The 17582-nt window shown below is 45.5% G+C and overlaps 1 protein-coding gene across 3 annotated transcripts; it reads right to left on the bottom strand.

The window, feature by feature from the left end:
- Window positions 1-285: 285 nt before the first annotated feature.
- LOC310749609 (uncharacterized protein) lies at window positions 286-11741 on the bottom strand. 3 transcript variants are annotated; one of them, XM_083586864.1, is made up of 8 exons: window positions 11627-11736; window positions 8950-8996; window positions 6887-7243; window positions 5486-5878; window positions 3744-3848; window positions 3616-3640; window positions 3492-3523; window positions 286-1496 (listed from the first exon to the last, which is right to left on the bottom strand). In XM_083586864.1, exons 1-8 carry the CDS (start codon window positions 11719-11721, stop codon window positions 1309-1311), a joined length of 1242 nt encoding a protein of 413 aa, XP_083442990.1. In that variant the 5' UTR covers window positions 11722-11736; the 3' UTR covers window positions 286-1308. The 3 variants fall into 3 exon arrangements, with proteins under 3 accessions (XP_083442990.1, XP_083442992.1, XP_083442991.1); XM_083586866.1 differs by lacking the exon at window positions 5486-5878 and having other exon boundaries at window positions 738-1496; window positions 11627-11741; XM_083586865.1 differs by lacking the exon at window positions 3744-3848 and having other exon boundaries at window positions 738-1496; window positions 11627-11738.
- Window positions 11742-17582: the final 5841 nt, after the last annotated feature.

Here is a 17582-nt window from a genome sequence, read left to right as displayed (position 1 = left end):
TCTGTAACCTGAAGCCTTTGTAACCTGAAGCATCTGTAACCCGAGGTACCACTGTACTCTTAACACATTCACAGCACAATCCTATGCATATTTATTGAGAAGTAAGCCAAGGGGACTTACTCCCAGGTAAGCTTGAAGAGCCCCTCTTACCTAACCCCACAACTGGAATTAAGTGCCACTGAATTACCATAATACTCTCCAGCTCTGTTCCATCCCCTCCTTGAGTGCATTTGCCAGGCTGAAATGTGTCCCAGAACCCTGATGGTGATGGTAATCAAACTCAACTTACTTGCTTTATTTATTTATTTAAATTTGATTTGTTCATTAAATTTATATCCCATCCTTCCTCCTAAAGGCATTCAAGGTAGAAAACACCAAGCAACAAAGTAATAAAAATAATAAAAACATATTTAAAACAGTTCCAATACAGATGCAGACTGGGAAAGATCTCTGACACACTTCTTGGAACAACGCCTGTTGCTTGCCTAGATGGGGGTGTAAGCAGAAACCTCTGACTTTTGCATGGCTGGTAAGTAGCCTGTTCTGTAAAGGGAAGAGTCACAACAATGGCCTCAACCACATCCGCCTCTGGCCCTGCCCACCCCTAAGATGCTGCCCCCATGGGCTTGTGAACCTGACAAGCGCACTGTGGCACCACCGGGCTGGAGTTCACGCCCAGGCACTTGCCAAGGCCAAAGGACATCCCAAAGGACCCAACGTCAAGGCAGCCCCCTATTCAGCCCCCAAGCAGGGTGTAAGGGAAGGGTGGGTCCACATCTGGAAGGCCACAGGTTCTTGAGGTTCATGCACAGGTTCATGCACACCATACATGAAAAGCACTATGATACCACTTTAAACAGTCTTGGCTTCACCCCCAAGAATTCTGGGAGCTGTAGTTCATTAAGGGCACTGAGTGCTCTTATGATAGGGTTGCCAACTTTCTGTGGGCAATCTTCCAAAGCTCAACAACTTTCCCCGAAAAAGCTCAAAAACCTTTTGTGTCCAATTTATGGCAACCCTATGTTATGAGATCCCCCTATTACGCCTCTGGAGCTACAATTCCCAGTGGTTTAACAATCAATTCCTCTTCACAGGGAACTCTGAAACTGTAGCTCTCTGTGAGCCAAAACAGGGATCTCCTAGCAACCCAAATTCTCTGGGGGAAGCCAAGACTGTTTATGGCCTATTCCTGACTGAAGCTGAGAGATCAAGGACACTCGTCCATGGCCACTGGCTTTATAGAGTGTGGACATAGACATCAAGCCAGAATTTCCACATCTGTAGCTAACATTCGATCCATGGCGCTACTCAAGATCTCTCTTTCTTTGGCACAGCATAAATTGCTTGCACATTCTCTCCAGGTTGCATTCCAGGATCGGATTTGCTCTCTGGTAAAGAATAGAGACTATCTGGGTTCACACCAGGACTCATCGCAAGTGAATACACAACTTCATTCCCATCTATGTCATTGCGGCTGGAAACGGCATATGGGGAGCCTGTAAGGGGAAAAGGGGGAAAGACTCAAATGAGTTTTCAATTCTATCCTACAAAGTTATGTCAAGGGATTTTTAAGATGGAAAGTTCAACTATCTTATTTTTAAAGGGGGACCTGAAAAGAATGGATGCACCACTTTAGATGGGAGTTTAGTTCGGCAAACATCTGGAGGTGCAAAACATCTGTCCCAGATGCACAGTCAGAATGTGCAGACCTGCACAGCATGTCATTTCCAATGCCTGCACACAACATGCCTTTGACACCATCAATCATAACATCCTTCTGGGCAGTCCAGAGGAGCTGAGAGCTTGAGGCACTGTCATACAGTGGTTCTGCTCTTTCAAATCAGAACCAGTGAAGGCAGTGAAGGTCCTGTGTGAATGTCTGGAGGCGGTTGGAGCTTTGATGAGAGCTAACAGATTGAGGTTGAATCCTGACAAGACAGAAGTTCTGTTTTGGGGGGAGAGGAGGCAGGCAGTTGTGGAGGACTCCCGCATCCTGAATGGGGCAACTGTGCCCCTGAAGGACCAGGTGCACAGCCTGGGAGTCATTCTGGATTCACAGCTGTCCATGGAGGTGCAGGTTAATTCTGTGTCCAGGGCAGCTGTCTACCAGCTCCCTACCTGCCCGTGGACTGCATCGCCAGTGGTGCATGCTCTGGTTATCTCCCACTTGGACTACTGCAATGCGCTCTACGTGAGGCTGCCTTTGAAGGTGACCTGGAAACTACAACTAATTCAGAATGCGGCAGCCAAACTGGTGACTGGGAGCAGTCACCGAGACCACATAACACCAATCTTGAAAGACCTACATTGGCTCCCAGTACATTTCTGAGCACAATTCAAAGTGTTGGTGATTTAAAGCCCTAAATGGCCTCAGCCCAGTAGACTTGAAGGAGCATCTCCATCCCCATCGTTCTGCCCGGAAACTGAGGTCCAGCTCCGAGGGCCTTCTGGCGGTTCCCTCTGCGAGAAGCCAAGTTACATGGAACCAGGCAGAGGGCCTTCTCACAATAGTGGCACCCGCCCTGTGGAACGCCCTCCCATCAGATGTCAAAGAGCTAAACAACTATCTGACGTTTAGAAAACATCTGAAGGCAGCCCTGTTTAGGGAAGTTTTTAATGACTAAAACATCAGTGTTTTTGTAATCTTTGTAATGTGTATTTGTAATCTTTGTTGGAAGCTGCCCAGAGTGGCCGGGGAAACCCAGCAAGATGAGCAGGGTACAAATAAATATATTATTATTATTATTATTATTATTATTATTATTATTATTATTATTATTTTGAACCTCTGCTAGACCCTTCCCTGCTGCTCCAAACTGAAATGGTCACTGTCATTCTTGAGGGCCTCTTAAGGATTTTTATTACCCCAGTGCAGTCTGGAAATATGGCTGACCCCCACAAAAAAGGAAAGAGTCCCCCACAGAATGAGATGCGAATGAAGCTCTAGAATCCTAAGGTGGTAAAATGAACCTTCCCATTACAGCAGCTGAGAGATCATATTTGTGAATGTTTCCCTGCATCTAGACAACTAGCATGGCAGGGAGCAGGGGTGCCAACTTGAATAAAATATGGGGGGCAGGTAAGCCCTACCTTGCATAATCAATCACATGGCACAGCACACACACACACCATTTAAATGGCACTAGCCATCAACTGGGGGGGGGAGCCCCTTCAAATATTTTTGGGAGGGCGAAAGGACCTTGACCCCTCGGAGTTGGCTCCTATGACAGAAAGTGCACCTTTCTCTCCAACAAGCAAGACTTTTTCTTGCATGGCATCTTTGCATTCGCCGAACTAGTCTCCTTTCCTAACCTGCTCAAGTTCTATGCAGAATTTTAATTGCATGAATGCTATCTGAATTCACACAATGATTCATGTCCACTAAATGTGACACATGTAACATCCTCTAAGGAATATGTGTTGGACATTTGCCTATATCTCTTACATGAGACACCACTTATAACATTATTCGAAAGGGAGCTTGTGCTTACACTCTTCTTCCATTTCAGTTGTGGTCTGATCCCTAAATAGAAGAGATAAATTTAGAGTCATTTTTATGGTCTGGAAGGGAGAGAAGCACCAGCAGAATTCTTTATATTGTTTGACATGTAGTACCTTTGTTGCGATTCATATGCCTTTCCTGTCAAACAAAAAATATATGCATTATTAAGTAGCAGTTTAAAATGCTTTTGCAAATCACACAGTCACCTTTGATTCCACATAATATGTTCTTCTTTCATTACCTTTAGGCTTTTTCTTCCAGCAAAGGAACAATATTATCCCACTAATCAGAACAATTCCTCCTACCACTCCCAGTGAGATCTGTAGCTCTTTTGTAAAAGTAGACCCTGAAAAGAGATCCCAATATATGGTATCAGGCGGAGGAAAAGAAACATGACAGCCTCAGGCTAATTTTATTGTTTCCAAATTACTTAAACATTTCTCAAAGTTTTGTAAGGATAATGGATGGCAAACATTGATCTGCTGATATCATACAAGCCAAAATCCTGTCTGTATTTTCTCGGGATTAGAGCTTTGGGGATTATGGGGAGTGGAATTCAATGCTAGTCCTACTCAAAGAAGACCCTGTTCCCCTGTCAAACAGCTCTTAGTGTCAGAAAGTTCTTCCTGTCTTTAGTCAGAATCTCTTTTCTGCATGCCCAGGCACCCCAAGCCCACTTTGTCTGACTCACAGAGAAGAACCAGACAGAACAGCACTGCTTTGAGTCAAAGGCCACCTCTTTATCGATTGCAAATGTCAGAGGTTTGGCATAAGCACTGGACACAACCATCAACATCCAGCCACCTGCTGGAAGTAGCCTTTTTGGAGGTCAACACAATGGTGAGGTCCTGTGACATACATCAAGTAGGAATGCCCCATGGGATCGCCACCTTGAGGAGTGCTATGGCCCCTGCATGGATGTCTGCACAGAAACAACTTCTCCCAAATCCTTTTAAAGGGATACTCCTTCCAGTGCTTTTTTCTGGGGGTAAAGGGTAAGCAGTACCGACACCTTTTTTTTTCTTCCCCTTTCAAATGTTAAAAGTGTGGCACTCAGTGTAATAAGTTCATGGTGAGCACCAGCACCTCCCCCCCCCCAAAAAAAACACATTGTTTTGGGTTTAAGCCAGTTGAGAAAACCTCTGCAGCAACTGTCCCGCACAAGCCTGTTGAAGGTAAGTGGAGTTGCAACTTGAATCCACTGCTTTGTGTTCTTCCCTCGAAAGCAGGAGGAAACCAGCTTCCTCCCTCTTCCATGGGACAGCCCTTCAGATACTGGAAGATGGCTGTCCTATCACCTCTCCGTCTCTTCTTTTCCAGGCTAAACATACCCAGCTCCTTCAAGCATTCCTCATAAGGCTTCGTTTCCAGACCCTTGATCATCTTGGTTGCCCTCCTCTGCACACCTTCCAGCTTGTCAACATCCTTCTTAAATTGTGGTGCCCAGAACTGAAGGCAGGATTCCAGGTGTGGTGTGACCAAGGCAGAACAGTGGTCCTATGACTTCCCTTGATCTGGACACTAGACTTCTGTTGATGCAGCCTAGAATAGTGTTAGCTTTTTTAGCTGCTGTATCACATTCATGTTGACTCATGTTCAGCTTGTGGTCCATCAAGATCCCTAGATCATTTTCACATGTATGCCAGGTGTCTCCCATTTTGTATTTGTGCATCTGTTTCTTCCTGCCTAAGTGCAGAACCTTACATTTGTATTAATTTCAGTGTTTCAGGAAGGGTAAACTAGAAAGTTCTGAACTGATTGTTTTCCCCCACCACTCGTGGCAGAGCCCAATTTGAGGGCAGATGACCATGATCCCCACAAGGGTTTCTCCGAGAGTTTCCCAAATGTCTTGAGTGGTGAGGGAAGGCCTTCGGGGTGCCTGCCCTTCCTGCCTAAGTCCCCAGTCAATGAGGAGAGTTTCTGAGCATCCAACACTCAACTAAAGGAAGAGAACACATTTAAAAAAATAATTTCTAAACTCACCTTCACTGTTGCCTTTTCGCACTTGTACAGTCACATTATTTACAATCTTCCACACGTGTCTGTTGGTGTAAACAGCAACCAGGCAGAAATACACTCCAGTGTCTGAAGTGGTGGTGTTGAAAATTGTCAGGTAATGACTTTGATGTCTGTCAAGTGGGTTAGTCAAATTTTTGACCTGTCTCTTTTTGATCTTGGTGCCAACACAGCAGTTTAGATTATTAGAAAAACAGTGGTCTTCATTTGAAACAGAAGCAAGGCACCTCCTTTCAAATGTTTCCTTAATCCAATACAAAGTAAATATGTCTCTGGCACCAGTCAAATCAAATTCACAAGGAAGACTGAAGTTCTGTTCTCCTTCAACAACCACTAATTCTTCTGACTGCATGTTACTCTCTGCAATGCAAAATGGCATAGTCACATGAGAGTAACAGTAGTACGTCGGCTTACAAATGCTTCAGGTTACAGACTCCGCTAACCCAGAAATAGTGCCTCAGGTTAAGAACTTTGCTTCAGGATGAGAACAGAAATCGTGCTCCGGCGGCACGGTGGCTGCAGGAGGCCCCATTAGCTAAAGTGGTAGTTCAGGTTAAGAACAGTTTCAGGTTAAGAATGGACCTCCGGAACGAATTAAGTACTTAACCCGAGGTACCAGTGCATAATCATGACATTTTTTTCATACAATTTGCTAGAAATGTGCAAAAGCTTCCCCTTGGTTCTTTCTGGCATTTGTACCTCACTGAAAACTAACATTACATATTCAAGTCAGTGACCCTCAAGCAAAATGGGCAAAGTTTGCAAAGGGAGAGCTTTCCAATACTTTTGCTTCCAATTGTGAATTTTGACCTGTGCATTATTGCAGCTTATTCTGCATGGATCTGATTGAACTGGTTTACATTCTGTCTCCCTGCCAAAGTAAACACCAGCTAGTTATGGCATCCTACTAATCCTATCAAGAATTGGCTCACTGAAATTCATGGACCCAGGTGAGCTGTGCATATTAACTTCAATGGGTCTAATCTGCGTAGGACTAAGATGGCAGATCCATCTGGTCTAACGCCTTCTCTCTTTTTAAAAAAAGGTCTTTCATTTATTTTGACTCTTAGAGTTATCCTCAGTTGGAAGCACATCATTTTTGCTTTTGCTGTGAATTTCATGGCTGTTGCCTGCATTCCTACTAGCAAACATAAATGGAAATGGTTCTAAAAGAGAAATTATGTTCTTAGCTCAGGGGCAGAGAGCAAGAGAGAAAACCCTCTCTGAAACCCTGGAGTCAGTGCAGATAATCCTTCGCTAACTCTGTATGGCAGATTTCCTGTTCCTATTTCTTTTTCCAGTGCACCTGTTACTCTTATGCTTTCTGAATTCACCTCAAAATGACATGCTGTCTTTTAATGCACTCACCTACAGTGTTGTTTATTATTGCTACAATGAAGAAGTTGAAATTCCTGCAGTGGTCCTCCTTATTAATAAGTGGGTGTGGATCTGATGCATTGCTACCTGACAGGGCTTTGCATGCAAATATTCCACCACCTGGGAAAGCAGCAATAGAGACATTCCTTTGTGTACAGTTTATATATCTGCTTGTGGGGTTCTTTCCTGCTGGGCACTGAGAACTTGGATCACAAGGCATTGGCTGAAATTGGACCAAGGAGGAGCAGTCTTTCCCCAACCACCATCTTGATTCCTTCTGATCGGCTGATGTGTTGCTGCAGCTCAGCCAGTGATTTTCATTTTCATAAAGATTAATGAAGGTTGCACCTGTAGGGGGAGGAAAGTGTTCACGGCTCGTATTTGTAGGATCTTGCACTTCAGGGCAAAAGAATTTCCTGAACCTTTGGAAGCTGTAATGTGGTCCCTCTCCTGAATATATATGCTAGTATATATTTCTTCAGTGTTACACCGTTTTAACTGCCATCACCTCCCCAAACTAATACAGAGCTGGAGTTGGAGAGTGGCTGACAGAGCCTAAGAAAAGCCCTGCTGGATCAGCCCAAAGGCTCTTCTACTCCTGCCCTCAATGGGGCCAACCAGATGCCTATCCTATGGAGAGCCCCCAAGGCAGCGGTTCTCAACCTGTGGGTCCCCAGATGTTGTTGGACTACAACTCCCATCATCCCTGAGCTCTGCCCTTGCTAGCTAGGGGTGATAGGAGTTGTAGTTCAACAACATCTGGGGACCCCCAGGTCGAGAACCACTGCCCCAAGGGGACCTGATGGCAAGACTCCCTTGCGAGTCTCAGCCCCTGGAATTCAGAGCCCGGCTGCCTCTGGCACCAGACGTGGTATGTAACCACTAAAGCCAGTAGCCCTTCAGAACCTCATCTTCCATGAATTTGTCTAAAGCCATCTAAATGGGTGGCTGTCACTCTTTCCTGTGAAGGCATATTTCATAATTTAAGTAAATGCCTTGCAAGATAGTTCTTCCTTTGGGCCACTGGGAATCTCACCCCCTTTGGATTCATTGGATGACCAACAAAGGGGGAGAAAAATGGACCTCTGTCCATTTTCTTTACATCATGCAGACTTTTAGACACCTCTGCCATGCCAAAGGATGTAGGGCAGCTATCGGCTGTGACAAAATTACAGAACTTAAACAATCAATTATATGTAAATTACATTGTCATTACATTATTCCAATATATTAATATTAATGCAATGCAAATGGGGGCAGGGAAACTGTAATCAGTTACATATGATTTGGAGATTGAAAAAATAGCAACAGCACCAAATACTGATTGTATTTGCTGGACTGATTTCCATTCTGAGCATGGAAGAGGTAAGCAAACATCAGCAATTTCTGCTACTGTTTCCATTTTCTCCAGATGTCTCCTACACCCCTCATTATGTTCCCCTCACCTGCCATTTTCCCTAAATGAAATAACCTTTCCTCTCCAGCCCATTGACTGTTATTGCTTATTTATTTCATAAAATGTATACATGGCTCAATTGTGAACAACCTTGAAGCAGTTTATGAAAGGAATAAAACAGTAAAATCATTAGTAAAAACAATTAAAAGATTCAGAAAATTAAAACCAGCAATAAACTAAAAACACATCAGCAGTTGAGATATTTGGGTAGGCTTGTCTAAACCAAGATGCTTTAAGCATGTTCTGAAAACAGCATAGAAGGCCTCTCACATTCACTCTCATGGTGTAAAAGGAAGGATGGTTAAGTCAGTTTCAGTCTATGGTGTAGATTCACATTTCGTTTTTACTATTACCAACAAAAGGCTGTTTCAGGCACTGCCCCAAACTGAACATCTTCCATCTGCTCTGAGGATCCCAAAATTGGCTTTGCAGAAGTGCCAGGGGTTCTCCATGACTTCACAACAGTTTTAAAGAAAAGGGAAGTTGTGGCAGCAGCTGCTCTGCCTGGCGTGGTCCTTGGTGGACCTTCCCTCACAGTTCCTCTCCTTAAGAAACCAACAGGAGCAGAGACCATGAGATCTCTTTGTAGGACACGTACCTGAAATTTCCCTTAGGAAAAGAAGAATCAGCATGAAAAACATAATCCTGAAATGGAAAACAAAAAAAGGCAAATGGTCTTGTCGCCTTAAGTTCTCTTCGCTTGAGAAAGGAAAGAAAAGCAGAAGAGACAGTTGACATGAAGCAACTTGCAAGTGCAGCAGTTATTTACAGCCTTTCACTTCCCTTCTGCTTAGAAATCACTCAAGGTTGAAACTTTAACCGCAACTGACTCCCCCTCAAACACCTCCTCTGGGGAATTAACACGTGATACAACCAAACTAGGAAGTTTCAGAGGTGGCTGGTGCCCAATGGCATTGGCAGGGCAGAAGGCAGGAAGACCAGCCTATATTGGCGAGATCAAAGCCAATGATAGGCAGAGACAACTAATTCTAGTTTTGTGTCCATCCTCCTCCCTGCCAAGTTGGAAGCTGATTGGTGGTGCCATTCCATGGACTGGTTGAGATTTAGAAATGCAACCAGCGGGTAGCTGAAGGTGGACTGAGGCTGGTGGGGTTGTTGCCTTAATGGATGCCGCTCCCACAATAGCGAAGTGGTAAAGGGTAAAGGGACACCTGACCATTAGGTCCAGTCATGGCCGTCTCTGGGGTTGCGCTGCTCATCTCACTTTATTGACCGACAGCTTCCAGGTCATGTGGCCAGCATGACTAAGCCACTTCTGGCGAACCAGAGCAGCACATGGAAACGCCGTTTACCTTCCCTATTTAGTGGTACCTATTTATCTACTTGCACTTTGACGTGCGTTCGAACTGCTAGGTTGGCAGGAGCAGGGACAAAGCAACAGGAGCTCACCCCGTCACGGGGGGTTTGGACCGCTGACCTTCTGATCGGCAAGTCCTAGGCTCTGTGGTTTAACCCACAGCGCCACCCACCTCCCCAGCGGAGACAGTTAGCGAAGAATAAACAAGGATGATTTGAGGGTAATTGTCCTTGCAAGCTCCCCACAGGACCCGGGGCGGGTGGGGGGGGAATGAGCTTCACTTGCAAATTGTCTCAGTACCTGGCTCTCGCTCTGGCATGGAATACGGGAGGCAGGGAGGCACTGAGTGCAAAAGTACTTCGCCTATCGGTAACCCTCCTACGCAGCCATTAAGAAGCAGAGGTACTTCTGTTTATTAGAGTGAAATTATGACTAATATACAGACACGTGCTGGAGCAGATGGAACAAGATCATAAACTGCTAAATTGAAACAGCTACAAAGCCATTGCGATTCAAACTGGAAAGAAGACTTCCTTCAACGTAAAATATGGTATGTGAGGGGGAGCCTTAACCCTTTCTTTCTACGTAAATGATTCAGCAACTCCCCCCCCCCCCCTTTGAATGCTAACAAACTGATAAAAGGCAAGAGGGGAGAAAAGAGAATGGGGTTATATACATGGATTACAATGAAAAATAGAACTGTGTGAGAAAATTGAAATGGATTTAAAGCATCAAACTTTCACTGTATTGGCATGGGAGGACCTGGATTTTGAGCTTTGAAGATTGGCCAAGGCTTTTGCAGGACGCCAGATTATAGAATCATAGAATCATAGAGTTGGAAGAGACCACTCTCTATCTAAACTCAAACAGCAACAACAACAACAAAAAGATGGTGTGTGACACAGTTGAAATTACAGCCTCATTCTCTGGGAACAAAGGAAAAGAAAGAGCGAAGCGGAAGCAGCGGTGCTGTGCAGGACGTGATGGAGAATAGGAAGAATGAAGAAACAACATGGACAAAATAAACATCACACAGAGCAAATATATGGGATACAGAACTCCTCTTGCAGAAATAAAATTTATTAAATGTGCCAATATGAATGGAAGTAAAAAAAAACCTCTGTAGCTGTTGATAAGGGATTAAGATCAAGATGGAATGTTAATGGATTAAGACTTCAGAAGCAAGATGAAATAAAATTATCTCACCTTGAAATCTAGTACACAGGAGGCCACACAAAATGTATAATTGGCTTTATAATTTATATATATTTGAATTTGAATTGTAATTTGAGATTGTTAAAATGTGGTTTATATTGGATTTTAGTAATTGAAAATTAAGAAATTTTTTTTTTAAAAAGAGAGGTTGTGGGGTTGTTAGCCAGTAGCTCAAATGGAGGAGCCTTACCTGGGACCTTCTACTGCACAAGCACCACTCTTAGTCATTACAATAGAGCCTCTGAAAGAGAGCTTCTAAGCAACTCTTGCCCATAGCTCAGACCTCAGTCTCCAGCTCTTCCGTCCTTGGTGGCACCCCAGGGAGACCTCTTCTGAGGAGCAGACCACATGGAGAATTCCAGGTCGCGTCCACAGCATACATTTAAATCTGATTTAAATTGCATGGCTTCCCCCAAAGCATTGTGGGAACTATAGTTTGTTAAGAGTGCTGGGAACTGTAGATCCAGGAGAGGTAAATTACACTTCCCAAGACAATGTTAGATGTGGTCTAAATGACTGTAGCTCCATTAACCCCTCCAGCCACATCCCAAGCCCTGTCTTGCTGCTCCTTCTCGGCCCCCCTCCTGTGGCTGCCAGAAAGCTCTGTCCCCCGCCAGCCCTGCCTGGAAAGAGCAGGGATGGTTTGCCTTCATAGCCTGTGCTCTAATACTTCCTCACGAATTGCACTCATTCCCTTGCCCCACCCCCACCCCCTTGAACCATCTCTCCCTTTAGTCCTCACCTGATAAAACCTAGGAGACCTTCACTGCAGCGAGTGAAAATGAGTGAACTCGAAAGTTTCAAGATCCATAAATGTTCCGGACTTGCTCGTCGCATTCTGGGCCTCTGCGCGTATCACCCTGATAAGCCACTAGGTGGCAGAACAACATTTCCTCTCTCTGACATTCTAAATCCAACTTAATTGTTGCTCAAAATAGGGAGAAGGGGCAGATTGCATAAAACGGGGTGTGTAGATTAGAACGGGAAAGCAAGATATGCCTAGTGTAGGCAGAGTGAGAGTCCTCACTGTGCATGGAAAGGAGTATAAAGCAGGAACAGGGCTTGGACTGAACTTTAATTCATGTTAACTAATTCACTGAATTAATTCAGAAATCTTGGAATTGCACCTGAAAGTATTTCCTATAATTTCCAGCTGAACTTAATGTGAATCGAGTTCCTTGTGCTGTGGAACTCTGGGTGTTTTTCAATTCAGTTTGACTAAAGTTTCAGTTTAATAACCCCCGGGGGGGGGAGGGTTGTCCCTTAACTCATTGCATTTACCATTTCTGCATGTCTGAAAAGTGATGCCAGCTGTTGAAACTTAAAGACCAAAATACTTGGAGGAGTTAAATAATACCATTGTTAACATGACACAGTGGGGGGGGGGGTGTCTAGATGTTTTCTGAAGTATATTTTATACTTTAGCAGGCAGCTTGCGAAATTCTGAAGGCAGCAGCTGGGTGGGCACATCGAGGACACATGGGCAAATTGTGAATTGTGAACAGAATTCGTTCCTTTTTGGAGGCGGTTGAACTTTCCAAGCAGTGACCAGCAATGGGGGATCTTAGGCCCAAGGGGAAAGTGGCCCTCCAAGCAGAGGGGCCAAGTTCCACACAACCTTGTTGCATGTGTGTGATGTTACAAGGCCCAGGGAGGCCCGGTGGGACCCTCAAGATTGGGGATGGCTCAGCCTCATCCCCACATGTGGGGCGGGGGCTGAGCTGTCCTCCGCCCCATAGAGTTCCTGCCTCTGCTGCCAAGCCTGCCTCTCTACTTTACCTCTGGATAAGGAAGAACTTCCAGGAGGATAAGGAAGATTCAGGTAGGTGGCTGGTTGGTCTGATGCAGTAGAAATATATTGGTATGAGCTTTCATGTGCATGCACACTTCTTCAGCTCTCTTTCCTTTCCTGTGTGAAGAAAAATGAAGGGGAGAAGACCAGTACTGTTTTTCTAGGGGTACTCAAGGGTTCTCAGTACCGGCACCTCCCCCCCGCCAGGTTAAAAGTGTGGCACTTACTGTAACAACTTCATGGTGAGTACTGGCACCCTTTTTTCTTTAAAGAAAGCAAGCACTGGAGAAGACCATTTGCCTTTCCCCCCATTTGAGTATCACGTTTTTTGTGCTGATTCTTCCTTTCCTCAGCGACATCTCAGGGGCATCTCCTACAAAGAGATCACACGGCCTTCATCCCTTTTGGTTTCTTAGAACTGTAAGGTCCTACCCAGGATCTCTCTGTTGGCCCAGAAGCAGAATTCCTACCCATTTTGCCATTGGAAAGAGTCCTTATGGTGGCAGGAAGAGAACTCCAGATCCAACGGCATGAATCGAGATTTGTCATAGCAAAGGTGATGATGGTGAAATGAAATGATGGACAACAACTCCCACCATCCCTGACCATTGTCCATACTTGCAGGACGTGGTGGAAGGTGGAGCCCATGAGCACCTGGAGGGCCAGACATTCCCCATCCCTGAACCTGTTCACCTCCAGGTGCAATGCCCAGGAATCATGGACTCTATAGACTCTAAGCTGGTTTGAAAATATGTAAATCTTTAATTCTTGAAGCTACAACCATGAGTCTGACCAAACTGTGGGAGGCAGTGGAAGACAGGAGTGCCTGGCGTGCTCTGGTCCAGGGGGTCACGAAGAGTCGGACACGACTAAACGACTAAACAACAACAACAAACCTTCAGTTCTGCTCCCAGTGCTTTGTCTGAAATTTGGATATACTGGTGGCTAGAGTATCCAATAGTCAGACAACGAATTGAAAACAGTACTGGTGTTGCATATTTGCATATTTTCCAGCTGGCTATATTCCTTCTAGCAGAGACCAATTTGCATTTTTCATTTAGCAACTTACGCAGGGCCAAATGAATTATTTGCATGATGTTCCACTGTGATGCCTAACCTTGTAATGTCATAATTCAACCAACAGCAGCAGGTCTAAATATATCAAAATGCAGAGCTGGCAGCACAGAAGATCTGGACTTGTGATTGGCTTCCTGGCTGCCAATCTTCATGCTTGTTTGCTTCTACATCCTGTTTCCAAGCATAGCTCTGAATTCATGAGGGACAGGTGCTTCTTCTTCTTCTTTTAAAACCGCATGACAACCAAAAGCTGGGTTTCACAATATTTTAATGACAGCTTATGGGCTGTACAATGAGCATTACATATTCGTTAAAATGACAAAATCTGCATCCATTCAGGTTTTTTTTTTAGCCATCTGCTTGTACCTTTTTCTGAAATATTAGGTTCGACTACTTAACTTCTTTCTAAATCTTGTGCATTTCAGGAAGCAGTCAAGAAAGAAGCCGCACCTGTCTGTGCCTTTCCTGGAGGTTCAGTTGCACAAGGAAAAGGCTGTCAAAACCAAGTTGAATGTGGCAATTGTGTTATGGCCCTGATCACTATTTATTTATCCCATTAATGAATCACTTCCCATGAGGCATCCCAAAGCAATTTGCAAAAGACTAAAACATATATAGAACGATGGCATATATAAAAACAGTTGAAAAAATTGCATATATAAAACCAGTGCTTTTTTCTGGGGGGACACAGGGGTACACATACCCCTAAACATTTTGTGAATCTAAATTTGACCTCATGGAGGGGCAGTATTTCAATATGAGTAGGAAAATGATATTACCCCTAAACATTTTTAAAGAAAAAAGCACTGTATAAAACAGATGTCTGTGGGTGTGTTACAACAACACCTATGTATAAGATCAATTCCAATCCTGTACAGGTAGCAACTGAGATAAAACCCTCACTGAAGGAGGACAATAGAGAAGGTGTCTGTCCAGCATGTGGTGGGAGGGAGCTGCAAAGGGTGGGGGCCACCACATTCAGTTGCAGCATCATGTAGAGCAGACTTCATGATACTATAGGACAGGGGTTGGCAAGGTTTACCTCACCTCCAGTGGAGATCCCTCTATGGGCCCGATTGCATGCGCGTGTGAGCATACGCGCCCACGATTTCCAGCATCTGCGCATGTGCAGATACGATTTCCAGCGCCGCGGAACCGAGTCCCCGCACCACGCTGTGCCAGTTTAGCACAGCACGTGGGGACTCGCCGAGTGGGCAGCTCGGTTCGGGGGTGGCTCATGGGCCGGTTAAACGGCCCCTGCGGGCCGCTTGTGGCCCATGGGCCTTAGGTTGCCTACCGCTGCTATAGGATCTGCAATATGCCTTCTCCAGCAGAGTGCAGAGATCGGCTGGGTATGCAGGGGATGAGGCAGTCTCAATCCAGATGTTGCACCTGCTTTGGCCCTTTGCAGAAATTATAGCTAATGGGGGAAGGGAGGGGAAGTAGATTGAGGGGAAATGTGCTGAAGGTCAAAGCCCCCATTTCCTCATCATCGCTCACCTAATCAGATTAGTAGCCCCATGTTTCAAGGTGAAGGAAAGAAAAGTTGCAGGTGATCCCTCTCATGGTCTCCTTTTGATCCAGTACACCTTTCACTTGAAAGAGGCTTCATGGCACTCTGTGACATTTATTTGCTTATTTAGATTATTTCTATCACTCTCTTCACCCAACTAAGCTTCCAGAGGATGTTACAAGCAATCAGTTAAAATAAGGCAGTCCCAGCCAACAGGCTTACAATCTAGAAGGCCCAACACAAAAGGAAAAAGGACCCGGGAGGGAAGAAGAAAAACAATCCCCAAAGTCAAATAAGTAGTTCTTATAAGAACTGAAATGGAAACCGTTCGGAGGTAGAAGCTGCCTGTCGGAGCTGGCCTTCAGCAGAGTTGATGGCATGAGCCCTGCTTCCCATCTCTCCCACTGAAGCAGTTTGGGGCCCTTGCCTCTGGCGTGCCGTGCAAAGACAGGGTCAGTCTGCAGTGCCGGGCCCACACTGCCTCATCTAATACGAAAAGGAGCCAATAAGGAAAGAGTTCATGTTTTCCCTATTTTTAGCAGATTTGCAAATGAAGGAACACCATGCAAAAGTGTAACGGACTTTATTCAAATGCAGATACATTGCCTGCTTCCATTTTGAAGGGGGTGAGATGATCAGGAGAACAGAAAAGCTAATATACCTTTTCAAACTATCTGGGTGTTTTGGCTCCAATGGAGACAGAACTGAGCAGTGGTTGGGCTTTATATTTCCAGAGGTGGGAAAATCAACCACTGTCTGCTCCATCACCCCAGCAGCCCTTGGGGTAACCAAACGGAGCCTCGTTGGAGCATCTGCTACAGCCTCCAACATTCCCATCTTGAGCCTGGCCAAATACGAAGACTCTGCTTAGGGTCCTGCGAGTTCCACACACCCTGCGGAAAAACCCCGGTCTTTGCCATCCAGCCTGAGAAGAGTTCTGGAGAACACAGAAGGAGGCATGCTATTTTGTGCACACTTTTAACAGCTGTGCAGAACGAGGGGAAGTGAGCAAACTAAGTTTTTTCCTCCTGTGCCTGCTGAAAATGAGTTGAAATGCTTTCTCACACAGGCATGTTTTGCCAGTTTTCTAGACCTAGGAGGTGCATTTCTGGGGTGGGGTACAAAAAAATGGCCCTGGAAGTATGGTGTTCCTCTTAGTGGCCACTAGTTGGCTCTGTCTGAACACCTCTCCAAGTGTTACTATATCAGGGCTGGCAAAACAACAGGCTGTGAGCCACGCATGTGCACTCGTGCGCACTGGCGGAGGAAGAGGAGTCCGGGGGGAGCACACCACCCCCGGCAGCACGATCCCAGTGGGGTGCCATCGCAGCTGCCTCCCTCCCGCGCTGGGCGCCATGCCGCCGCAGGTGGCACGTCACGCCCCCAGGATGCGCATCATGCCCCTGCAGGCGGAACACCATGTCCTCAGGACGTGTGCCAGCCCTGCCCCACCTGGTCTCTGCCCCCCCCCGGTGCCATAGCATGAAGCTCCGTCACTGCTCATACACACACAATGTTTTTGTAGTTCACCAGAGAAACCCTCAAAATTATATTTTAAAAAACAAAATTTTGGCTCTTCCTGCTTTGACTCTATGATGTCAAAAGGTTTTTGTGACAACCCTGCAGAACCCCATCTAGTGTACTTTTTAAAAAACAGAATGTTGGCATGTGGCCCCTGGAGGGTTGACCATGGCACAATGTGGCCCTTGGCCTGAAAAATGTTATCCACCCTAATAGTGCTTGTTTGTTCTTTGTTTGCTTATTAAATTTACATCCCAGCCTTCTGCCCAATGGAGCCCTGGGCTGGCAATGATGAGTAACATCTTATAAACAATTCCAGTATGGATCTGGACTAGGAAAGATCCCAACTTAAAAGGCTTGCTGGAAGAGGAAGATCTTCGGTGGATGCTTAAAGGCAACAGAGATGGCACCTGCCTAATATTCACAGGGAGGGGATTCCCAAGGGGAGGAGCCACCACACAAAAGGCCCAATTCCAACATTGCATAGATGGGCCTCCTGAGCAGACGGCATTTGCAGGAGATGCTCCCTTGCAGTGCTCATTGATCAATTGGATATCAATTGGATATAAGGGATGAGACGCTGCTTCCAGTTCCAAGTGATACACACCAAAGCCAGCACCCTGACCTTAGCTCGGCAGCCGGTACGGTTCTTTCCATTCTTTATGTAGGTCCACCTTTAACTGAGAACGGAATCCAATTTCTCCCCGCATTCCTAATGGCTACAGCCATGATGGCTGGATTCTGCCTCCCCTGTTGCAACTGATATGCTTCTGAATAACAGCTGCTAGGGGTCAC

Source organism: Podarcis filfolensis (genome assembly GCF_964270895.1).
Source record: "Podarcis filfolensis genome assembly, chromosome: 14".
Lineage (NCBI taxonomy): Eukaryota > Metazoa > Chordata > Lepidosauria > Squamata > Lacertidae > Podarcis > Podarcis filfolensis.
Note: the sequence above shows the minus strand (reverse complement) of the source record. Positions and strands in the feature narration are given on the sequence as shown.

What these genes read in the sequence shown, in the direction of transcription:
- LOC310749609 (XM_083586864.1), bottom strand. Translation starts at nt 11,721, where the DNA reads ATGCGACGAGCAAGTCCGGAACATTTATGGATCTTGAAACTTTCGAGT. An exon ending in TTTCCTAAGGGAAATTTCAG is followed by an intron (nt 7,244 to 8,949) that starts GTACGTGTCCTA and finishes CTCCCCCTACAG; the next exon opens with GTGCAACCTTCATTAATCTT. An exon ending in GCGAAAAGGCAACAGTGAAG is followed by an intron (nt 3,849 to 5,485) that starts GTGAGTTTAGAA and finishes ATCTCTTTTCAG; the next exon opens with GGTCTACTTTTACAAAAGAG.